Source organism: Zonotrichia leucophrys, chromosome 13 (assembly GCF_028769735.1).
Source record: "Zonotrichia leucophrys gambelii isolate GWCS_2022_RI chromosome 13, RI_Zleu_2.0, whole genome shotgun sequence".
NCBI classification, from domain to species: domain Eukaryota; kingdom Metazoa; phylum Chordata; class Aves; order Passeriformes; family Passerellidae; genus Zonotrichia; species Zonotrichia leucophrys.
The window spans coordinates 5386365-5411894 of record NC_088183.1 but is presented as its reverse complement, the minus strand read 5'-3'; the positions used below and the strand labels follow the sequence as shown (position 1 = coordinate 5411894).

The 25530-nt window shown below is 44.6% G+C and overlaps 1 protein-coding gene across 1 annotated transcript in view; it reads left to right on the top strand.

Annotated features, from left to right (window-relative positions):
* The first annotated feature begins 5727 nt into the window (after window positions 1–5727).
* GALNT10 (polypeptide N-acetylgalactosaminyltransferase 10) overlaps window positions 5728–25530 on the top strand; it is an 81955-nt gene continuing 62152 nt past the window's right edge. Inside the window, exon 1 of the mRNA XM_064724822.1 lies at window positions 5728–6042. Coding sequence (XP_064580892.1) covers window positions 5869–6042 — 174 coding nt within the window. The 5' untranslated portion in view covers window positions 5728–5868. The remainder of the gene's footprint in view (window positions 6043–25530) is intronic.

Genomic DNA, 25530 nt, shown 5'->3' with positions numbered 1-25530 from the left:
GAAGAGGGGGGAAGGCAAAGCCCCCACTGCACACCTTCTACACTGGCTCATGGCATGGGTGGCAGCAATGCCACCTTTCCCCTGGAGTGGGCAAAAGCATCTCCTGGGGGGCTCAGGACCCCTCCAAGGCTGAACCTGTTGTGCTTTCAATCCAGAGGGCTGGAAGAGCTGCCCAGGCTCCCCTTGCTGAGGGCAATCATTTTTTCCTCAGCATGAAAAGCCCTGAAGCTGATTTTATGTCAGATGCAGAAGATCCCACAGAAGCCACTTGGCACATTTTGTTCTGTACTCAGAATCATAGAATCACTTAGGTTGGAGGAGACCTTTAAGATGATGGAGTCCAACTGTTAAACCAGCACTGCCAAGCCCACCACTAAAGCAGCTTGTGCTCCAGGGTCACATCTCATTTTAGAAAGCCCCAATGTGCCCACTCCAGCCTTGCCTGGTAGGTAATTCCCTGCTTTTTTGATTCTTCACTTGGGAAGGTTCTTCTTGACATCTGTTCCGAATTTGATTCTCCTCCTTTTAGGTTTTATAGCCCTTTTCCCTCTCCCCTTGGTAATTCAGATGATATTATCCCTATCACTTAAGTTTTTAATCACTTCACCTAAATTTTCTTATAATCAGCTTTATTTTTCCCTTTCCATATTTTTTTAGTGGTGGGTTAAGCACCTTTATCCTGATTTCCCCTTTCTACATGGTTATTTTTTATTGGTGTAAACAGAGTTTATCACACTTAGCAAATAATCTGTTAAAAGAGAGCTTGAGCATATAGGCATTCTGATCCACTGCAGATCCACCCTAAAGAAGACTTTGGACCCCAGTGATGTTCCTCTCACCCCAGAATGCATCCAGCAAGCTGGAAGAAGAGCAGATCTATCCTCCAGGTTCAGCTCAGTGATATAAAAATGAATCCTGCTCACAGGAAAGCTGCAAACCTCCATTGAAACCAGCTCTTTGTTGCTCTCACATATTGGAGAGTGCCTTTAAATTCCTTCTTGTCAAAACCATGCAAGCCCTTGGCATGCCCATTCTAAGAGCTGGTACCTGTTCCAAGCACTAATGCTGCTTCAGGGAACAGAAAAGCAAGGCTGAAGGCTACGATGTTCAAAGCTGCCTTAATTATTAGAGCGTGAGCTTCCAACCCCCTTGAGAAGCACAGGGAGTGTTGGCCTCAAAATTCACAGCGTGCTCAGAGCAGCCAGGGATCCAGGGAGGTTTGGGGACATCTTGACTGCAGTCTGTCTGCCTGGCTCCACCAGCCTTGGATGGAGTCCTGTTCATTGCAGCAGCTCTGAATTCAGAGCAGAGGGAGCAGACAAGGCTCATTGCCTATTCCAGCCAGAGAGACTGCAACAACATTTGTGGTTTTCGGGGTTTTTTTTTCCTTTAAAATAAGGTTACTTGAGTAGACAGCCAGGAATAGACACTGTGTCTCCTCGTTCCTATACTGAGCCCCACTGATAATTATGCACAAACTGTCAGGGCTGCTTTGGGAAAGCAGTTCTAGAACTGAAACAGCCTGACATGCAAAGCTTTGCCTGGAGAAGTGGTGTCCTCAATGACCACCAAAGTCCAGCAGGGAGAGCTGGGACCATTCAGACCCTGCACAGTGCAGTAAGAGCTTTTTCTCTTGGCCACCAATGTTCCTGAAATTGGGCAGCCTGGCCAAGAGGGGCATGGATTCATGTTACTCCTGAGGAAAAACATATTCCTGTGCAAAGGAAATCTGTGGATATGTAGGATATGTATCTGTTTGCAATGTGGAATGCGTGAGGCTCCCTCCTTGCTTCATACTCTGCTCTGGTATTTATCCTCCCAGCAAGCCATCACTGCCTCATCTTCCAGGACTGTGCTTCAACTTAGACATCAGCAATTTCCCCTGCCACAGGCAATCAGTGAAATTACCTGATTTAAGGCCAGAGGAGTCAAAAATGTTACACTTTGGAAACCCCTTTGCACAGCTTCGGTGCTTTTGCACATCTCCAGGCTGCAGACAGACCCAGTCACTTCTTCCATTTTGCACCAGGCTGGAGCAATGACCACTGGTGATGGCACCACTTTCCAAGAAGGACCCTGAGCATCTTCCACCAGCATCCAGCTTCAGCCACCCTCTGCTCTGCTGGGCTCTGTTTGTCCAAAGTAAATTCAGGCAGATTTCCCTGTTGACCGAGGGGATTTTGCTTGCTCAGGTGGATCACCATTTTTATTTTATTTATTTTTCTGCTAAAAGTCTGTTCTATGTGGATAAAACCCCAGGTCAGTCATGCCACAGGTACTCCCAACCAGGGCACAAGGATTCATGGATGTTGGTGCTGTCTCTTCATTTCTTGGGAGGGATGGGGAGAGGGTTGGATGCTCTCCCGCAGTGACAAGGTTTGCAATTTCTTTTTAAAAGCCTGTAATCATCTCACTTCTGTGAGCTATTCAGGCATTTACATTGTTTTTCAGCATCTTGAGTGCTGGCTGGAAGCAGCTCCAGGGTTTGGGGGAGTGCAGCAGGGTGGCTGTGGGGGGCTGTGCTGACAGACACCCCCATACTGAGCAGAGCAGGGCTGTGCTCCTGCCCACAGGTGAGCACGTTCCTCTGCATTGCCTTTTATCAGGAAAGAAAAAAAGGGGGAAAAAACCCCAACAAATCAATTCTGCTCACATGAAATATTATCTGAACTTCCAACTAATAAACACCGAAGGATAAAGAAATGCCACGAAAACAAAAGTCCTGTTGTGACACAGCCATGGCTGAGCTTCATTCATTTTTTAGAGATTGTTTTTCCTTTTCTCCTCCTGGCTAAAAATGAGATTTTCTGAGAAGAGAAAGCATCACCAGCATACAAACACATATCAAAAAAGGAGCTGACTTTCCCTGTGGGTGCAGCCATCTGACACAGGACACAGCGTGGACACAGAGACCTGGATGGAGCTCCCTGCAATGTGTACCTGCAGCATCAAGGGAAAAACCTAGCAGGCTCTTGGGTGATATTCTTCCCCATTTATCCCATTGCAGATATGCCATCCCTCTGTCAGTGTTTTCTCCCCCTAACCCATGCTGTGAGGCTGGCACAGCAGTGGGAGCATGGAGAGCCAGCTCTTGTCTCACGTATGACCACTTGGCAGGAGAGGTGGGGGACCCCATAACCATTCACCTCCCTTGCAGGGATCCAAAGGACTCCCTGCTTTCCTTTAGCCACCCTGCAGAAGCTCCAAGGTCGAAATGCAGCCCTTGACAGGAGTCAGTCCCTGCCCTGAGGAGCTGCAGGCAGAGACCAGAAGGCAGGAGAGCTCTGATTCCCTCAGTCTGTGCCATCTCATCCCCGTGCTGTCATGCCATCTGTGGGCTCTATCCCAGCAACTCCTGTCACATCCACTCCCATTAGCATTTCTCAGTGCTCTCCTGCCCTTTCCCAGCATCTGCTGACCAAGTCCCTCTGGTCAACCCTGCTCCTCGTCCTTCATCAAGGCTTTTCATTTCCATGCTGCTGTTTCCCCCTTTTGCTGCACTCTGCCCTGCAGCAGCTCAGCACACGAGCTGCAAACCAGGCAACCCAGCTTGCTAGCAAAGAGAGCTTCCAGACAGGGATTGAGCTGCTATTAATTTATCCTATATTTGTTTTGAAAAGATGCCTGGGGAAGGTACACCATTTCCCTTTCCAGTTAGAGGCTTAACAGCCACAGGCTTTCTCCTTTCTCAGAAATGGAAATCCGTGTTTATTTTGCATGTACTCTGTCAATCCCCAAGGCATTGCATCCAACAGGCCAAAATCAGAGCTCTGTTTTCACCAAAACACTTCAGGAGAAGGAGCAGAGGGAGACATGCTCTACCTTTACTAGAAGAAACATCTATTTATTTTAGACCAAGGCAGCTGCATGGAGTATAAATTATTTTAATTGGTAAACCCAACAGGACTCACTCCCTCTTAAAGCAAAAAGGGAAGACCTGGAACATCCATTTCCAGAGTGATCACTTAGGAGCAGCCAGACTGCAATTCCTAGGAGGCTCTTCAGAGGGTTTGATCATTCAGGATGCTCTCACATACACAAAGTACTAATCTACCTGCAGCACCAGCCATAATCTGCTCCCTGCTAAAACTTGTGCAACTCTGCTGAAGCCAATTTATGAAGCAAACATTTAATTTAGCGAGCAGGCTCACAATCCTAAATTTAAACATATGTCGAGCCAGCGAGTGGCTTTGTTTTAATTAACTCTCAAACTTTGTGGCTGTCATTTCTTTATATAAATGAGGATGTTCTGCCAAGGGCAGCCTGTGTGCATCCCTAGGAAACCTCCTGCTATTTCACAGCCACTTTTCAAAGAGCTCTCGCAGAGGTAAGGGGATGTGGATGTTATTATAAGGGTCCATATGGCAGTACACTGGCACTGCAGCATTAAATCAGAGGTATTGTAGCTTTCCAGCCCGGATTCTCGCAGCACCAGGTAATGTATATGTAGCTTTATTGTTGTACAATTTTAGCGGCTATGCATTATTCAGGAGCAGCCCGAGTCTCTGCACTGCCGGAGGTGATTCAGCGATGATAAAGGGAATACGCTTTGCTCTAAAGCAGGAGTGAAGGGATTTCACGGGTCGCTATCTTCTCCACCCACGGAGAAACAATGGAAGCGTTAACACTTCTGCTAAGGAAATCAGCTGGCGACAAATTCTCATCGATAATTAAAATGAAAGTGCAAGCTGCCTTAACGTGTAGTTAGACTTAGGAACCCTAACCTGCTCTCTAAATTAAATGCTTTCCTTGATAATTTGCCTCTCGCAGCAGGCACTGAAATCTGCTAGAAGATGCCATCTAGTGGGTTATTGAAGTTTATTTAAGTTTAAATCCACTTGCTGATGTGGGGCGAGGGTGGCAGGAGCTGCAAATGCTGGGGTGCATGATGGTCTCCTTTTGTTGTCGCTCCAGGAAATTCGGTATTTCCCCGCTGGGGTTTGCATTGGAAGAGAACTAATATTTATTTTCCCCGTGCCCAGCAGGGCAGCGGGTTGTCAGAGACTTGCTGTTGACACAGCCGAGCCTCACGGCTGTTCTGCTGGCAGAGCATCTTCCCGAGCGAGCGCCGGGGCTGCCGCTCCTCATTGAGGACACGGATCCGCTCCCCATTCCTGGGAAAGCCGTGCCGCCATTGCTTTTTCCCCTAAAAACACCCTTCAAACACTATCCCGTGCTTCCAAATTATGTCGTTTTCATTATAGTTGAAGACACTTAATTGCTATCCGGCTAAACAGTAGTGTTTTTTAAAGCGAACCAGGGATGGGGATGGATTTGGAGGGATGCTTCGATGGCATCTCCATCCCTGCTGGAGACTGATGTCCCCCGGTTATTATGTGCCCGTGGGGGCCACCCGGACCTTTTGGGGAGCATTTGCAGCCCTAATCCTTCAGCCTGCCCCGCCTCTCCCAGCCCCACTCCCATCTAAGGGGTCCCTCCCTCATTAAGGCGTTTTAAGCCAATTAACCACCGTGACCCCCTCCCCACCACCGACGGCCGCTTCGAATGCCGCTCCGCCAGACACCCCGCCGTGCCGCGGCACCCTGGGAGCGCCGTTCTTAGAGAGTCATTAGCGGGGAGTCATTAGCGGGGAGTCATTAGCGGGGCTCATTAGCGGAGGGTCATTAGCGCAGGGTAATGAGCGGGGAGCGGGGCGGGGCCTCCCCGAGCGGTGGGCGGGGTCTCTGCGGCCCCGCCCCCCGCGCGAGCGGAGCGGAAGTGCCGGAGTTGCCGCCCGGCGCTGCCGCCGAGCGCGGGCGAAAGTTGCGCTCCGGGAGCGCGGCGGGGGCGGCCGGACCGCGCTCCCTGCTCAGCCCGCGGCTTCTCGGCCCCTTCCCGCCGCTCGGCCCGCGCCCGGCAGCCGCTCCGATGCGGCGGAAGCAGAAGCGGCTGCTGCAGGCGGTGGGGCTGGCGCTGGCCGCCCTCGTCTTCTTGCCCAACGTGGGGCTCTGGTCCCTGTACCGCGAGCGGCAGCTGGAGGGCGGCGGCGCGGCCGGCGGGGACGGGGCGGCCGCCGCGGGGGCAGCGGCCGGCGAGGCGCCGGTGAGTGGCGGGGCTGGGGGGGCTGAACGGCCCTGGGTGTGCTGGAGGGGCTCCGGTGGGATCCGCCGGGCGAGGGTCGGGGGGCTCTCATGGGATCCACCGTGGCGCGGGGCTGGGCGCGACCCTTCCCATCACAGGGGGCAGCGAGAAGCGGCAGCCACCCCCATAAGAGGATGGGGCAAGGGAGGGAAGCCAGGTGGGCTCGGTGGTCCCCGGGAAGGAGCTGGTTTGTGTATCCTGTGCCGGAGGAGAAGGACCAGCGCGAGTACTTTCTTGGCAATTCACGGGAGGGTCTCCTCGCCTTTTTTCGGCTGAGCGTGGTAAGGGAATAATAAAGCAAGGTCTTTGCTGCTTCTTGCGCCAAGGAGCGAGGCAGGGCTGGTCCCAGCCGTGCACAGAAAGGAACGGCGATTCCGCTTCCCAAGGGTGTGCCTCCGTGCCTTTTCTCCTTACCTGCCCTGGAAGGGTGTGGGAAGCAAACATCACCTGTTACTCTGCCTCCCGCAGAGCTCAGGGCGAGGGCTCGCAGGGAGGACCAGGTGGAGCTGGCGGATTGTGCCAGAGCAGCGATGCTCCTTTGGGAAAAGCGGATAACTCTTCCTGAGAGGCAGAGGATGCCCGCCGGATACGTGGCCTGAGGTTGTTGCAACACATGGCTGCGTTCCTTTCTTGTCCCACTGGTGTAGTAGTAAATTTCACAGCCAAACCTGTCTGTGCGGCGTGTGAGTCAGGAAGGCTGGATCACCCAAATTAGACGTTTTGGAAGCACAGTTTAGCTGCACTTACTTTTGGCTGTGTAATAGCTTTGTCCCCTTCTGGGTTTAGCTTTGTGCCATTAAGAATGATTGGGACTTGAAAGCTTGAAATGTCATTGTGTAACTATCAGTTCAGCTGCCATTCTGAAAGGCTCTGCTTGTTCAAAACCACTTAAAACTCTTATTCGTCTAAATCTTTCCCTCCTTGGAGACTTCCTGCTGTAACTGCACCGTAAAGGTGGAGAAACCTGCTGTGACAATTTCTGCTCTGAGGGAGAGAAGGCTCTCAAAGAGCTGTACTCAAACTGGGACTGAGCTCTTCTTTCCCCCAAGAAACGCTTTTTCAAATTCAAGCTTTTTAGTGTAAGTCTGGATAAAACCACGCTCATGTCCCATGCTGCTGGGGAAAGGGATCAGCTGTTGCCTGTCACAAAACATTAATTTGCAGCAGATCCTCAAATCTGTGCAGAAGTCCTTTTGACTTGGTCACACAGTGATCATTACATGCCTGGAGTTCCTGATGTTGCTGCCTTATGCTTGTATTTCTGTGGGATGCAGGGAATCTGTTTTGCATGACTGGTAAAAGCCAAGCCCTGCTCCATATCTTCATGTGTTAGGGTGAAATGAAGACCTTTGTAAAATCATGTGTCCTCCAGAGGTAATGAGGAGAAAGTTGGTAATTATTCTTAGGAGGCTTCAAAGCGGCAAGTTGGCTTTTATGGTTTTGGTCTTCCGAAATTGTCCTTGTACTGTAGGCTTTGGGCAGGTGTAAGCCAGGCAGCATCTCTGCTGCTTTCTATGTCCTTGCAGTGATCTCAGTGCTCAGCTATCCTGAGCTGCCCGTGTTGTACACAATGCCTGCTCCATTTTTCTTTATGTCTCTGTAAAGTATGGCAGCTGTCAGTGATTTGAGATCTGCTTTTGTTTTGATGGTGTGTGGAGCTGGGCAGGAAACGCCTGTGCAGCTCGCAGGAAAATTCGCAGTAAAACCTCTCTGCACTAGTGTAAATCAGAGCTGCTGGGTTTCAGGCTGAAGGCTTCATCTTCCAGTCTAATTAACGTGGAGTTATGGGCTGCAGGGGGTCTGTGAGTGAAGATATATTTGTGTTGTGAGCTTATTTTTTGAATGACTTGGCCCTGCAATGATAGCTCTAGTTACACTGAGCTAGGGAAAACATAGCCTTAAGGACAACAGGCTGTCTTGGTAAAAATAATTTCAGATGAAGCAGGATAAAAACAACTCAAATGTGATTTTGTTTTTCTGTTTAGTTGTGTGGGTTTGTTTTACTGTTGTCATAGAGGTATCTGCCAGCTGACTGCAGAGAGTTTTTTGGGTATCCTCACAATCAATGGTTCCAGCCTCCCTTCCTTGGTCCCAACAAGCATTCATGGGTTTTGTACTTAATAATCAACTTCCAGCTTGTCAATGAATATGCTGTTTGTCTGAATATTCTTCTTGTTCCTGAAGCCTTTCGAAAGAGCTGACTCCTTAATACAAAAACTCCAGATGATAGCAGAGAATATAATGAAAAAATATATTCAGAGCAGTCAGAAAAGATTTTCTTCTGTTTCTGGCTTTAATTTGCCTTTTTGTGCAGGCTAATCTTTGAATTGAGGACATTTCCTATGTACTTCAGAATTGAGCTTTTCAATGAAATCTCTGTCCAGGCTCATTCTTTCTCTTTAAATGGTGTCTGCTGTTTCAGTCAGTAGTTCTATCCCTCAGAGTAAAAGCAGAAGAGGGGGAAACGTTTTAAGAAACAGCTGAATTAAAGCTATAAAACAATTCATAGAACCTTGTCTTATTGCTAAAATTTTGAAGTTTGAAACCAGGCAAGAGTTTTTGTTTTCTGTCTGTGCTGCATGTTACCTTCAATAACATGGCAATATATGCATCACTATAGGTGATTTGGCTTTATTTAGTCTTTCTAGTGCCCGAAACAAATGTGACAGAAAATTAAGCAATCAGAAACGATGTAAATATATTCCAGGGAAGATTATTCTAAACGGTTTGTGCGGAAGTGCCTAGGCAGCTAATTGCTTCTGTATTTACATGTTCAGGGGAAACATTATGGTGGCTGAAAATAGTGTCTTGCTTTAATAAGGAGGGTGAGGTATCTGCTCTTTCCTCTGCCTTTGGGTTTGTTCTTTTGCAGCTCTGTGGGTGTTTCTCCCTGCACAGAGGAGAGATGCAGAGAAGTCAGCAAGGTCCTGGCCTCAAGGTCGTGCTGCAGATCGGCTTGGAAAAGCTGGAGCTCTGAGTTAGTCCTTGCTTAACTGCTGTGTGCTCAGAAGTGGCCTCTGTCACTCTGTGCAGTGCTCAGCAGAGGAGATGATCTGGGAAGTTCTTTTTGTCCTTTTTTCCTGGGGTGTGTAACAGGTCTGGCGTTAAATGGGGCCGGTGGCATCGTGGCACTGAAGTGTTTCTGCTGACAGCTTAGAAGCTGCTTTGACTTCGTGACTGTGCTGTTTGCTCATCACTACGTGAGTCTCAGCGTGCTCATGGAATGCAGATTGACTTTTCTGTAGATTCATCTTTTTCTTTTTTTAACAACTATTCAATAAGTAAAAACATACGATCTGTGGGTGTGGGGGTAGGAAGGAGCAGAAGGAATGCAGCTATTCCTTTTGTCTCTTGGATCTCTGCTGTCTGCCTCAGAGGCTGCTGAGCATCCTCAGCCCAAATGTTTAATTGATGTGGATGTAGCTTTGCAGTGTGTAAACCCTGGATGAGTTAGGCTGTGGGCTGGTGGCTTGTGTTTGGGCTAATGCAAGTGTTTATGTGGCTTTCAGTGCTCTGCAGAGCTGCTGCTCTGCTCTTCTGTGGTCAGGTTGGAGATCCTCGCTGTGTGAAACCTGCAGCTCTGGGAATGTGGTTTTTGAGCTCAGAGAGATGCTAAGCTGGAAGGTTTTTCTTTGAATTGCTGGCTGAAAGCACTGTAGCAAATGAGCTGCCTTTGGTGGCAGTGCGTTTTTATCTGATATGATGAATGCTTTATGGAGTCGCCCTGTAGCTTGTTGTAGCAGTAATTTGTGCTCTATAAATTAACTCGGGAGCATGATGGAAGTGTATAAATCACATCGGTGATTGTGTGGTGCCCTCTGCTGCCGGCTGGCTGGAGTGATGTGGGGTACACCCTCCTGCTGCTTCCTTGGCAATCAGAAACCAACTGCAAACTCGGGACTGAAAAATGCCTGGGCAGGGTGCTGCTGTTGGAAAGTTTGGGGTGATAAACTTTGGCTTTAGTGCCAGTGAGCCTAAAGTTTCCAGCTAGCATGGCTGAAAATGCAGCCCTGGTGATGAGTGAGTGGGGAGTGATGCTGCTGGTATCCTCCTCATCTGAGGAAGAGGATGGGCTTTGCTGTTCTGACCTGGGGGCAGCTGGGAGCTTGTCAAGATTTGTCAGCATTGTGCTGTGGTTGGAAAAAACTAATAAAGAAGACCTAAAGCACAGTCCAGATGCCAGGAGCCAACAAGTTTTGCAGTAGAAATCTTCCTACCACGAAGAAACGTCGCCATTGCAGGAATTAAGCGCATATGAAACATGTTTGAACAGCGAAACAGAACCACTTTTCTAATAACAGAAGGGAGGAGAAGGACTTGGGAAAAATTAGAGAAACCCTGTTGTGCTGTCTGCCAGCCAGAAGGGAATTGGGCAGCCAGCTTGCTGTTCTTCACAGGTTCCTCTGGTCATGTCCCAGACCCTGCTGCTGCCCCACAGAGCTCTTGGGCACTGCTGTGTTTGCCAGGCACTCATCAGCTGATGTCAAGGGAAACTTTGAAAAGTTTGTTTTGTAAGTAAGCATAAAACAATTGGCATCTAAGGACTGGAGTGCAGGTGCTACAGCTGAACAAGTCTGTTTTAATTTAAGAGTGACTGATTGAGTGTGGGCTGCTCTGAAGTTTATCACTTGAGTGAGTGCACTTGTGAAGTGAGCAGGATTTCCTGAGCTAGGTAAGCATGTCCTGCACTTGTGGTTGGCAAAGGGAGCTGAAGTGAAGCGTCTAAACCATCTCACAGCTGTAAAGTGCAAAGTAGAATTTGAAAATATGTTTATAAAGAAAGTGGAGCTTTCAGTGGCCTTCACTCAAGGTCTCATTGTGGTGATCTTTGTTGTAATGGCACCACAGAGCTGGATGAACAAATGGGCTGTATTGTAGGTCTCCTATGCTGTGTGAAAATAAATGGTTTATTGTACTTTGTTCTTCATCATTGAGCAGGTCCTTCTGTTATTGGAAAAGTGGTTCTGTTTCACTGTTCAAACATGCTTCATATGCACTTAATTGCTGCAATGATGACCTTTCTTTGTGGCAGGAAAATTTCTACTGCAAAACTTTTTGGCTCCTGGCATCTGGACTGTGCTGTAGGTCACTGGTGAAAACCATAATCATGTGGTGATCTCCAGAGCTGTGTGCTTTTGCTGAAAGAATATTAATCAAATTGCAAGAGACAACTGATTTAAGAGCAACCACAGTTACAGATTTCCTGGCAGATAACTACCAGGTATTTGACTTAAGAGGACTGGAAAAACTAACAGGAAGTTACTTATTACCAGTGAGGAGGGTTGGTGAAATTAGGCAGAAAAATGTTATCAACCAGACTTTGTTATATAGTGCCACCTTCCACTCCCTGTTTGAATACAGGTACAGGTGTCACTAGGAAAAGAAAAAGGGCTGCAGTTTTCCTTCCTGCCACTCTGTATTTGCTTCCTTGTGTATAGAAAACTGGAAAGGCTGAATGGATTAAAAACTGTCTGCGGTGATGGCAAGCAGACATTAATGATTATTTTAACAGTCATTCATTTAAATATTATTTCAATGTTGCTTCAGTCAGACTGAGCTAGATTGGGAATAGTTACTTTCTGTTAATTTAATTTGCTCTCTGTTCCTATTCTGAAATCAAATCAGGAATAGCCTTTCTGCCTGGCATTTGCACTTTGTCTTAGCCTGATCTCCAGTCCCTGGACAGAGGGATTTTGGTCAGTGCTAGTGCAGTTTGGCCACTTGGATATTTCTTCTGGATACAGCTTGGCCTGGGATTCCTGTGCTTCTAGGGAGTTGTATAAATGACATTCTATTTTGCCTTCAGGCCCCAGATTGTTTGCAGAACCAAAGCTGTCGGTGGGGATTTTTAGCAGTTCAGGGATAGTGTGAATCTGTTTATCATGTTTCACAGACTCCTGAACAAATTCTGGTGCCTGAGTCACTTCCAAGAGTGTAACAGTGTGATGCTTAATTTCCAAATCCAGGGATAATAGCCCCCACTTTCTAATTTTAAAAATTCGTGTTCTACTTTCAGACTGCCTTTTGTCTTGGCGGTGGTGAAAAAACTTCATTATTCTCTGTTATCTCTTGAAGAGTGTGCTTGTGGTTTTCCCTTCAGGTCATGACTTCTTACAGCTCAGGGAGCCAGTAAGTGCTGCTGGTCCTGCTTTATTCCACATGAAGCCTGGCCCCTCAGTAGCAATGGTATCTTTTTTATCAGTGTAACCAACACCCGTGGTGGTATTTCCTGCATTTGTGTTATCCTGCATGGGTGATGGATAGGCAACAAGGAATGGAGTGTTTATCTACACAGCTTTGTTAAGAATATAAGTAGTAGTGGATATCAAATTATGGCTGACTTGTCAGACTCTGCCTCTTTTGTTAGATTTACAGGGCCTGGCAAACGATTGGAGAAAGCTACAGATCAGTAAATCAATACCAGCACAAAGAGTTGCCAGGCAGTCCTCCTTTTCAAATGCCTAGGTAGAAGAGTTAACTTCTGCTGTGTCTGAGATCTGCTGGCAGCTCTGCACCCCCTAAAATACAAGAAATGAGTTGTTTGACATGTCTCCTTATTGTTCCTTGTATAAACTTGATAAAGCTTTAACTTGCGGCTTCAAAGAAGGGAGGTCTACCAGTTTATGGTGCTTAAGTTTGCTTTTCTTTCTAAATAATTACCTCTCTTTCTTTTTGCAGTTCCTCCATATTCTCTAATCTTAGCTCTAGGTTATAAGAGAGCTCCCTGGAGCATGTATCTATAATTAAGGCTTTTAAACCACAATTACAGTGGAGCATCAGCAATGCTCTGCTGCGACCAATATCCAAGGGAGGAACTTGCTTCAGTAGAAAAGTTGTTGATTTTATTACAAACAAAATCTCTCCTGTCCCATTCAGAGTTTCCTCTGATGCTGCTTCATGCCTTCCCACTTTGCTGAGTTATCTTCCTAAAGCTGATGTCCATTAATGGCATGTCTTCTGTAGCTCACAAGAATAAAAAGGTTTTATTTAGTCCCCCTGTCATTTTCTGGAAACACAGGCTGCCAGCTCTACTGCAAATCATTCCCTCATGAGTACATTCAGAGAACTCCAGGGTTTAAAATGGAAACCCTGATTTAAGCAAACTCATGTAACTCATGTGGATATTTTGATTCTTCCTTTGGCCAGAAATAGAAAGCAAAGGAAGAGAGGGAGGATGGAGTTCAGGAAGGCTTGACTGTGTTGTGCTGCCCAGCTTGGTGGAGAAGCTCACTCTTAATGTCACCAAATAAGATGGCTGCGTCTTCCAGTCTCAATTTCTTATTGATTTCTCAGCTTTAATACCTTTTTCCTTTGCAATTAGCACAAGTAGCAGAAAGCAACTTCTAAACCCTGTCTCTGAAAAAACAGTGAATGCTGACATCCTCCCCTGTTAGGCTGCAAATTGCTTCTGCCCAGAGGTAACTAATTCCTGATCAAAGCATCTCCCCTCACCACTAATGTGTATTTCTCATGTGTGTGCCGTGTGTAGCTGATCTAACAGTGACCTGACACCTTTCCCTGATGTAGCTTTCAAAGAGAAAACTTGTCCTGTTCTTTGTGGTTGCAGATCACAAGGCAGCTGCTGAAGTGGAACTTCCAAAAGGCATATCAGATTTTTTTTTTAATATATGAAAAATGCAGCTGTTTACTAAATTAATGACCAGCAAAGGGGTTAAATTTCAAACAAAAAGAACTCGTGTCTTAAACTTGGATGCCTGCAAATGAAGCCTGTTTTCCTGCTGCAGACTACTTGGTCATAAAAATAAAAAGATTCACAAAATAACAGTTAATCAGTCTGTCTCCTGCAAGAGTTTTCATTTTCTGGATGCGTGGAATTTCTTGTTTGAATACTCTCCCTTTCAAAAAAATCTGGTTGGATTGGCATTTTGTGTTTGTTAGTCAAGGTCTTGTGATGTTTTGAGACTTCACCAGATCTTATCTGCAAACACTGTCAGCTGTCCCTCCTCCACACGGAGCTGCCTTGCCTCAGCCCTCCTGAACAACTGGGGCTTTTTTACAAGCTTAAGTTGCTATGAAAAGTTCTGCTCTGCTTGATCCCTAAAGCCTGAAATCCTCTGCTTGCAGCTGTGTGTGCAAGCTAAGGTGACTTTGCAAAGCAAAGTCATTTCGTTCTCTGTCTGCTTATGATTATTCAGAAGACCTAATATTTAAATCCCCCTAGTAGCCAGTCTTGTTTTTTCTCAGTGGAAGATCACATAGCCTTGTTTTTCTGTAAGTTGCCTTTATTTGTGTTCAGATTCATTTGGGAGGTTGTTTTTACCAAGTAGATCACACTAGCAAGGAAACATTTTTTCTCCATGATGGCAAAGAGCTATGTTTTTTCCTTTCTCGAGCTTCCCTAATGTTTCCCATCCTTCAGATGGAGTCCAAGGAAGAAATGTTCACAGGGATTAGTAAGCATGAGCTGTTTCTTAATAAATAAAACAGGTGAAACAGAGTTGGAGTGTTCTTAACACTTAGACCAAAGTTTTCAAAGATGTCTTAGAGTATGATGTTCCTTTGAAAAATAAGAGTCTTAGTGACTTTGATCTAGGGTATGGGATAAAAATAACCACAACCAGGACTGGCATCCCATAAGATTTCTTTTTGTTTGTTTTTTGGGGGTTTTTATAATATTTTTAAAAGAGTAAGCAGCTCCTTCACTTCTGCTCAGACTGACTTTAATCTTCACTCTGCTTTCTTGGAAGTGGCTCTCTTTAGAGACTGTAATTTCAGCTCAGATAAATACAAGCAAAATATATTCCATCACTGAAGAAAATCAGAACCCCAAAAACTAGATAAATAAGACATAATGATGTTGTAAAGGGCTTCCATTGGGCAAGGAAGTAATTTTCTGTAACATTACAGAAGGTAACTTAAATTTACCCTGTCCATCCATGTTAGCCACTGTGTAACAGGCTTGTTCAGGATCTCAAAAAGAAGTGAGCCCTGTGATTATCTTCTGTTTTCTCATTTATCTCCCTGGTGGCCTGTTGCCAGTGTTTTATGTGTGATAGCCAAGTAGGAAGGAATAACTCCTTTTTTCCACTCCTGCATGTTGGTTTTGCTGATCCACCAAATACACTCTGGGCTGTCACTTCCCTTTGATTCTCAGGCTGTGTCAGAAATATTTAAAACTCCTATGGATATCTTGCTGCTGCATGCTGCCTATTTTTTTATGTGTGTTGCTGTTTTGGAAACTGATTCAAGGTACTAATTTAGCCTAGAAAAAAAAATCTCCCTTCAGAAAACCAGCATCTGCTCACAGGTCTTATTTGCAGCAGTGAAGAAGTTATATTGGCACTGTTAAAGTGTTTGGAGTGAAATTTCTCAAGATTATTTTGCTTGCTTGGTACTGAGGGCATGGAAGTAAACTAAAAATATCTGCAAAGTATTGGAAGACCTGGGATATTTACATAGAAACTGGCAGAATTGTATCTGGTTATGTGTATGGAGACCAGAGAACCATCCAGGTTGTCATTGTTGCTGTTGCAGCTGATTTTTGGAAATGTGATTCTTGACCCACTGTGCCCCAGATTGTTTCTGATCTTCAGATGTGAATTGTGTGCTCTGCTATGGGAGATGGGAAAAGTCTTATCTGCAATGTCTGAAGGTCCTACTTGTTATCCTTGCTTTTGACTGCTGCAGAGAACCTGTGTAAAATCTGTATAAAACATAACAAGTCCTTATTCATTGTACTGCCATATTTTCTGCAAATAGGAACTTGGGCCTGCTGATTACAAAAGAGTCTTTGGCAAAGCAATTTCAAACCAACAAGAAAATGTCTTGAATTTCAATCTGTGCCAACATCCTTTTCTGTGCATCTTGGCCAAAGCTGTTATCAGCATAAACTTACACCAATCACCCTGGGTGAAAGGCCTAAGCCGTGGAAACAACTGAAGGTTTGTGGCTTTTCAAGTGCTGATATTTTAATAATAAGTGGCTGCTCCTGGTAGAAATGCATCTGAGAAGTTATGAATTGTCATGAATACATGAGCAGAGAGCACTGGCATTGCTGATAAATTAGCTGGGAATTGTCAGTTGTGTAGTAGAACTCAAATATTGGCTTAACCTGAAAATGTGAAATTAAATAGAAAAGAACAGATTTTTCTCTCTGGATACTCGAAAACAATAACAAGTCATGTGAAAACTTGTTTTAGAAATTATTTCTAGAGGGTATGAGTTTTCAAGCCTAATGCAGTGAAGTCTATTTTTATAGTCCTTGAAAACAAAACCTGACAGACCATATTTGCCAGCACTTATATTGCTCTGGTGACAGTGCTTCTTTTTAGAGCATGCCAGAGGAAATACTCTGTGCTGGAGCATATGTCAGTGATTAGTGGGACCAGTGCTGCAGGATGAAGTGGAAGAAATATGGTTGTGTGAAGAAAAAGCTGAATGGACAGAACGTGAGAAATGTAGTGGTTTATGGGTCAGGTTTAGGGTAGGAATGGAAAATAGTTATTTTTAGGGATGTCTGTATGTAGCTGACATGCTGTCTTCCAAATGACTGAGGTTTAACTGAGAAGATGACTGCTGTCTTTCTCTGTGTGTTCCCCTTAATTTCTTCTTCATGTAGAAAACCGTTTTCCCTTTGAATCGATCCCTGTTTGCATTCTGCAGGTGTTACATAATGCAGGTATTTGTATGCTCAGGGTGAACTGGAAACCTCGGGAAGTGAGACTTTTGCCACCCACCCCTTTTTGTGGATTTGAGGGCTGAGGCAGAGAATGATGCCCAGAAACCAGCTGAGTGTCTCCAGACCTGACATCCTGGCTCCAGTCAAGCCCATGAGGTGTGTGCTCATGTTTGGGTTTGGGGTGGCGTTTGTTAGCTCCTTCTCCCCCCAGAGCCACCTTGTGAAGGGTGCTAAGATCAAACACAGCTCTCAGCCCCAAGTTCTGGGTCTCTGGGTGTTTGTGTTCAACTCCTGGGCTGGAGGAAGAGGAGGAGGATGGAGCCCTGCTGCCCCTCTCCAGCATCGCTGGCAGCTTTCACTCCAGAGCTGCAGTGCAGTAGCTACAGCCCTCAGTTGACTTTGCCTCCCTGCTTTGACCATCCAAAATAACAAATATCTGTGTTCTTTGCAGGCACCAAAACGTGCAAACTGCTACAAGTGATTTGTGTGCAATATAGAGGCACCACTGTACGTAAATGTACACCAGGTGAAAATGAAAAGCCTGTCTGTCACAGACATCTTTTATGAAAAATCCTTTCCTTAGGATTTTTTCTCCTGAGAAGCTGAGACCTCAGGAACAAAATGTAAACAATGGTTATCTGCTGCTGTGGAATGCAACAGGTGCATCTGTGATTGGTCTCATGTGGTTGTTTCGAATTAATGGCCAATCACAGTCAGCTGGCTTGGACTCTCTGTCCGAGCCACAAGCCTTTATCATCATTCTTTCTTTTTCTATTCTTAGCTAGCCTTCTGATGAAACCCTTTCTTCTATGCTTTTAGTATAGTTTTAATATAATATATATCATAAAATAATAAATCAGTCCTTCTGAAACATGGAGTCAGATCCTCATCTCTTCCCTCATCCTCAGACCCCTGTGAACACTGTCACACCTGTCCTACCCAGCTGTTTAATGGGATCCTGAAAGTGCCCACAGACCCCACTGTGGAAACACAAAGCTGGAAGTTGAGCTGCAATATGCACAGCCTTGTGATTTTCAAGTTTCTTGTATATTTAGCCCTTGACATCATAGGTTAGTCATCAGTCAAGTGCTGTAAAAATGTTCTGCTGCCTCACCCTGTTTTTCATATCTTGTCACTCGAGATTGGAGTGCTCCAAAATTTTTGCTATTCAACATAAATGGGAAGAAAATGAAAATGCTCTGTTCCCTTTATCACAATTGATGCCTGTACTTGAACTTTGCCAGTATTTGTTTGTGAAAACTGCTAGTTTTTCCCTCTGAAATGTTTTTGTCAGAGCAGCTCAATACAACTTGTATTAGGGGAAGTCAAAAGAGGTTAGAGAATCCTTGAAAACTGGAAAAATAATAGATTAGATTGCTACATAGAATTACCTAACTGGTATCAAAATTCGACTGCTGCTGCAAACTAAACATTTGGCTATTAATATTTAAAGAAATAATGCAAGAAGCCAAGCAACATTCATAAATGCAAGTTATAAAATAACTGTCTTCAGCTCACTACACTTGTGATTTACCTGATTTAGACTTTTTTTTGCAAAGTTTTCCCTCATATTTAAGTGTTTTTTAAAGCTACTTTAGGTCTGGTTTTTCTAAAAAAAACATGTAAAGTTCTTGCTTTTGAATAACTCTTGAGATAACTGAAAAAACAGAATTAAATTATTTGGGCCCTTTAGGGAAAAGTGAAGGCTTCATGAGATTTGATTTGTATTTCTGTAGCACACAGGAGGCCTAGTCAGAAATCTGCAAGGAGAAAATAAAGCACCCAAAGGCAGACTGTTTCCCATAAAGTAACCCAAACTGAAAGTATATATTTATTTTCCTTCCCTAAATTTGCTCTGTAGAAAATATCTTAAAAATTGGATTGTTTGCTGGTACTTGTACCAAAAAAAAGGAGCTTCTCAGCAGTGCAATAATTAGATTTTTGTACTGTGTCACCAGTACTGCATGGATTCTGAAAGGGACATCTGGATTTTCATTGGTGACTGAATCCAGTGTTTAAAGATCTTGGTGTTTTCAGTCTGATGTGTGGTGTCTCTAAGTTCTGTCATTGTTTCATACTTGAATCTGCTGGCTCAGGCATGAGATTCTTGGATCCAGTTTCCTCTTCCTTAGTTTGTCAGAGCTGTGAAAGGAACTGGCTTTGAAACCTTGATTACAATTCATTTTTTGCTTCCTTACAATTGTTAAAGATGTAAACATTTAAGAGGAGCAGCAGCTTACCTCATTTGGGGGTCACAGCTTCACAATGACTTGGTGTCTTCAGCAAAAGGTTTTCAAGCTCGTGGAAGTTGGATCCATTTGAAATGGATTCACATTGTGTCTGCAGACACAGTCTGGGGTTTTTCTCTTCTGCTGGAGGGTGGTGGGAGCTGTGGCTCTTGGTGATGTGTTGTGATGTGGGCTTGTTCATCACCTGCACTGATCTCTGCTCAGGAGGTGGAAGAGAATTCCAAAGGAAATTTCCTTCCATCCTGCTTAGGAACTTTGTCAGCTTGACATAAATGAGTTTGGGCCTGTGCTCAGTGCTGCTGGATGATGCAGTTGGGATTCTCTTCTGCCTCCCTGAACAAGAGCAGCCTGTAAACCATCACCATTCAGTGTGTGTGCAACCTGCAAGGGGCAGGATTTAAATAATGAGATCAGATCATGCACCTGGATCCTGTTTGAAATCACAGGGTGAAAAGCTTCTAAAGCCTCTAAAACCTCTCAGCAGCTCCTCAGAAGAGGAGAATGGTTGGCAGACAAGACCCTGAAATCTGATGGGTTATAGTGTGCTCTTAAAATTTAATGAAATGTAATCCAAGGTTTTAATTGCATGTCTGGGTCTGTGCATTTCATGTTGACTTTAGCAATTCTGCTCAGTACCTAATGAGGCTGAACTCTTTGTGTAACAGTGAACCTCTTCCAAAAGATCTTAAGATGAAGAAATATTTGAAAGAGCAGGGAGGGAGAGACAGCAGTTGCAGATATCACCTAGTTTCTTGAAGCTCCTTGAGTTTTAAGTGTCCTTTGTGGTTCAAAGTAATCTTGGCTTCAGTTTGTTATGAAAATTTCCTCCTTGCTGGTCTGCAGGATGGGCTTGGGTGACCCGTGACAAGTGTGTCAGAGATTTCTGTGATCTGCAGCCAGAGCAGTGGAAGCATCAAACAGGCTCTGCAGCAAACATACTGCAGAACAGCTTTCCAAGGGGATTTAGAAACATCCATTTCTTCATCTGCTCCTCAGGCAGCATCCTAATCCCAAACCCAGCAGCCAGAGTGGGCTGTGATGGGCAAACACTTGGCACTAACTACAGGAAAGCTGCTGGGCTGTGTGCTAAGAGCTGGCATCCTATGGCTCTGACACAGTGCTTGACAAAACTCCTGATCTGTGCTAATGGAATGGCCTCAGTGGCCTCAGTTTTTTCACTGTGGAGTCACCAAGGGGGTGTTTCAAGTCTGTGGGGTTGAATATTTGAATATTTGCTCCCAAGGCTCCCACCCAGCTCCAGGATGGGATCTGTTCTCAGCAGGTCAGTGTGCAGCTGAGGCAGAAGGTGGCTGCGCTAAAGCAGCACTCTGAGGTTAAAATGCATCAGGAAAATAAAGTTGTCTGGCCTTAGCACCAGTGATGATCTGAGGTGATCATTGTGTGACCTCTCTCAAGCTTTCATGTCTCAGAATAGCTCTGGTTTCTCTCCTGGTCTGCAGCTCGAGAGGAAATGTCTGTCATGCAAACATTTTTGTGTGTGTATAACAAACTGTAAACACTGATGTGTTTTGGTATCTGACAGTGTAAGGCGCCATCCAGAAACAGTGGTGTGTGTTGGATGGGCAGCTTTCAGAAAGAGAAAGTTGTCTATGCTGTAGCTTCTGTTGCTCCATCTATTTCTATCATCATTTCTATTGCTGGAAGGGGACTGGCTGTACTTTGGAAAGGTTACAGTTGAAAGAAGTTACAAAACAGCACCCAGCAGGGTATAATCTCCTCTAAATAAGTACTTGATAAGGCATTTCAAGACATAAGCCTTCTTTAAAGAGTAAATGAAAGTTCATTGGTGTCCAGACAAAGACCCTTTGGCCATCTGGACTTGACTTACTGTTGTCTGCTCCTGGGTGAGGAAGGGCTGTCTGAGCTCTGGATATAAGGTGCTATGCAACACTTAAGCTCCCCTGACCTAATTCACTTGCTTTTTTGTGGGAGCATGGATTAGCAGTGGCTTGCTGGTGCAAAAGTAAGCAGCAGTTAATTCTTGTAAGTCAAGTCCTGTATGGCTGTGATTTGGGTAATGCCATCTTTGTGGAAAAAGCAGGGCAGATTCCTGAAATGAAGTGATAAAAGAGTGGCAGGGGTGATCCTGGAGGCAAATACCAGCACAGCAGATGAGTTGTGTTCAGGTTTGGATGATGCTGGCTGTTTCTGACTGCTGCTTTCCCTTTCTAAGTCATGACTGATCTCAGCTCAGGCAGAACAGGCTCCCTTGGAGGCCTTAACACATTCCACAGGATTCCAGATTGTTCTGAAAATGCTTTCTAAACACTCTGTTAATTAAAGATTTCTCTAAGTCAGAATTAAGTTATTAAAATGTTCCAGGCATTTTGTAGAAGTCTTTTCAAAGCTGGCTGTACATTCCTTTTAAAGTTGATCTACTGCCTGTTATGAGTTACAAAGTAATACTGTGCTGCTTGTGGGTTACAGATAAGTTCAAATAAACAAATGGTTTGGGGTTTTTGCTGTAGTTTGCCTTTTTGTGAACTGACATTGCTATTGAGTCATTCTTTAGGATTTTGCAATGGTGTAGCTGTGGTTCTTCAGCAGCAATGGAAGCAAAAGTTTCATGTGCCAGGGAGGGCATTTCTAAAATCCCTGGGTATGTCAGAGCAGGTAGTGCTGCACAGGACAATGGGCTAACATCCATCTAAAATGCTTTTGGTTTGTTTTGCAGAACCTGTGTCTGCTTCTAAAAGACTGGGTGATCATAGGTGATAGATTTTGTGTCATACAGAAAAATTGCACTGTGTGGCAAGTTTGCTCCCTCAGCTGTGGTTCTGCAAGAACTCAGTGTGCTGCTGAGGTGATCTGAAGGGGACAAATGCCAAAAACAGAGAAGCTCTGCTGTCCTGGGTCTGTCCCTGCCAAGCTCTGTGAGAAGAGAGGGTTCTCTGCCACCAAAATAGCAGTGAGAGCCTCAAACCCTGCCCTGACTGTGGATGTATGTACTGACATGGATTGAGTGCTGTTGTCTGGGTTTGAATCAGGATGTTAGTGTTTTAAAGGCACACTGCAACCAGAAATATTCTGTGTATCAACCTGAAAAGGCTGTGTATTGGAGGGAAGTGGATTTCTGTAGCAGTAAAGTGAAGTCCTTAGCTTAAAATACATGTTTGTAAGAGAGCTCTGCTTCTGCTTCCTTTGCAAATCCAAGTTCTGCATAGATTATTTTGCAGGTATTTTGGAGGAGCTTCAGTGGAGTTGTCACCTTTTCCTGGCTGGTGTGGTTAACTTCTGCAGGAAGATGATAATGAGTGTCCCCTTGACTCAGTGTTAGGAAACCTTGGCTGCTGGTTCCAAGGTAAAGTCAGGGCACTGCTGCCTTCCTGAGCTTGCAGTTTGCTTTGGCATTTTGCTGCTCAGCTCTATGAAGTTACAAAAGGTTTAAAAAAAAAATTGAATGAGAACCTTGTCAGTTTATGTTGCTTTTGCCAGGACCCAGGAGCAGCTGTGAAAGAGCTGATAAAGTTGATGTTCCAATTCTGACTGGAATTTGGAAGAGCATTTCAGGTTAGAAATTGGCCTGAAAACAAATGTGTGGTTATAGAGAGCACCCTTGTCATGTACATCATCCCAAAATCTTTTACAGTAAGTGAAATGTTAATTGTTTTCTGTTTGCTCTGCAATCTTCTGCTGGATCAAAAGCTGTGCAATTATCTCTCCTTATTAAAAGTTCAGCAGAGGGAATGGATGACTGTGTCCATGTTTGCTTGCAATTACTGTTAAGGAATGGGAAAGCCTGCTGAGGGGTCAGTCAGCAAAAGCATCACTGGGAAACTGCATCTGTGGAGCACATGGGAGCAGAAGACAAATCTTTAAATGTCTTTTGTGTTCTCAGAGAAGGATGGGAGGCAGCTCTTACAAACTTTGCACTGAGATCAGAGTCTAAGCAGTGAAGGCAGTGAGTGCATTAATCCATGGCGCTGAGAAAACGTTTCTTTCCCTAAGATAACAAAGTTTGACAGGGCTGTTTATCTCCCTTAAGTTTCACAGGAGGTATGAACTCAAAATACATTGTGCTCAGCCTCTTCTATCACTGTGCTAGATAATTCCTTTGTAAAACATCTTGCCCAGAAAGGTCAGGTTTTTAGCACAAGCCTTGCTCCCCTGTTCCTGCTCTGGTTTTCAGAGTGTTTTACAGATGTGCCTGGTTTGTGAGAGGTGCTTTCTCCAGGGCACCAGAGGTAAAAATGAAGTTTAGAGCTGCTTGTATTTAAAAGACAAGGCAGCGTCATGGCTGTGTGAACAGTTGCTGCTTTCTGACCCCCAAAACGACAATTATTGGGGAGATGGAGTTTTTGGGGAAGGTTTATGTAGTTTTTTAACCACTTCACTGCAATCTGGAGGACAAGCTGTGTGTGTTTAGAGAATTTCCATCACTCTCCCAGTGCTCTTGGTCTGGATCTGGCTGGTGGAGTGTCCTTAGTGATGCTGAGCTGTGCTCAGAGGCCACAAAATTGTGCTGAACATTTGCCATTTAAATTGAACATTTTTGACTGCCTGTAGCACAAGTTATTTAAGCTGGCTTTAGCCTTTACATTCAGGAGTGCCTGTTTAGGGCCATAGGAGCAGCAGCTCAAGGACCTTTGCAGCAGGAACATCCCATCACCTTGTTTGAATGGCTTTCATTCAGAGGGAATGGAAACCTGGGTCAGCCCTGGGTTCCTGACTGATTTAAAATCCCTGCTCTCATGTACTTCTTTTGAAGCAGTAAGCCACTATTTATTTGAGATGAAGGTTAAATTTAAAACCCACAATGTAAATTACTTGGGAAGGGATGTCATTTTGTGCACCCATAATGGTGATAAGCTGAATAAAACAATTGCAGGAAACTTATTTCTGGGGGAGCAGCCAAGGGAGGTATTTCAGCCATGGCACTTTTATGATAACTTCTGGAGCTTGCTCCTCTTACCAGAAAGATTATGGATGTTTTACTGGTACAATCAAAACCAGCTGGATTTGGGGAATTTTAAGGGGTTATTTTTTAGAGCATTTTTATAAAAACCCAAGAAGTCCAATTAGTAGAATTCAATTCATAGGAGTTTAAAAATTAATGGTAACTTACCTTATGAAATATGGATCACATGAGACTAAACTAAGAGCAGACATATGGTTTTGATTTTTTTTTTCCTTTAAACATGGGCACGGTGCTAAGGCCAGACAACTTTATTTTCCTGATGCATTATAACCAGCTGCAGATGTTTTAGAAGTTATCGCTTCTAAATGGGCTCTGACAAATGTCTCCTGGAAGCCAGCAGCTCTAAATATTACACACACTGGATTCCAAGGAAATGTTGAAAATAAAGTTTTAGGAATTAAATGTTCAGTGTCTGAATCAAGAAAATTTACTTTCTGCCTCTCTCAGGGGGATTTGCTAGCTGAAAACATTATTTTGAGAGACAGGCACAGATGTTAGTCAAGGCACACATGGAGAGTGGAACAAATATTGCCACAGATGGTTTTGCATGGTGTTATTTACTGGCCCTCTACTGCTAATGCTGGAAGGTGGACACCTGAAAAGGTACCTTGGCATATAACTAATGCTGACCTGGAATTTGTAACAGGTGTACAGCAATTCAGCATTAAAGCAAAAAAAATTGAAGTATTTATTAAAACATATGGAAACGTCGTGTTTTGTGCATCAGTGAGCAGGGCATGGCCCTCTGCTACAAAAACTTGTGATATTTCACTTACTCTGTTCAAGATTGAAGTAAATAGTTTTAACTGAAGATTTTTTTTGTGCTTCTTCTCTTTTTTGCATAGCTTTGAATCACCCAGAAGGACATTTTCCTATATATGTATGGGATACAAAATGTTGCTTCTGTATCAGATGTGTGGCTTTGTGGGGAGAGAGGGACCATATGAATATTGACATGGGAATTGCGTCTGATGTCCTTGACTTGCAAAATTCAGACAGCTTGATTCATCACTGCATAAACCATTCACATTCATTTTTCCATAGCCTGAGAGAGTGGGAAAATATCTGTGCTTTGCTGGAGACACCTCATTACCATGTGATTCCAAATGCAGCTCTCAGGTCAATAGAAGAGGAAGGAGGTGTCCTGAGGGGACAGGCTGAGTGACTAAAGGCTGAAAACTGGGTAGCAGAAATACCTCTTCAGGCAGGGATGTGCCAAACAGGCACCGCATCTGACAGGGCTTGTTCATGTGTTAGCAGCTCACCAAGTAATGGTGGTCCTTGAAATTTTATTGAGAGTCATGCAAAAAAATCTTTATGGTGTTTTAAAGGAAAATGGGAATTGCTGAAGTGTTATCAATAACTTTTTATTTTTTGTGTGTGTGAGAGCTGTTTTGGTAAAAAGATGTTTGAGGACATGGTATGTACTTATTATATGTATAAAAGGTTAATGATGCATCCAGTTTGTACCACACAGGGTGACCAAAGGGAATCTCCTTGCCTGTCTGTGTTACCCCTAAAGAGCCTTGGTCTGGTTTACATATAAGCCAGCTTGTGCTCCCTGGAATCCCTGGAGCCTGCCTGGCACTGGGGAGCCATTCCAAGAGCAGATTAGGGCTGGA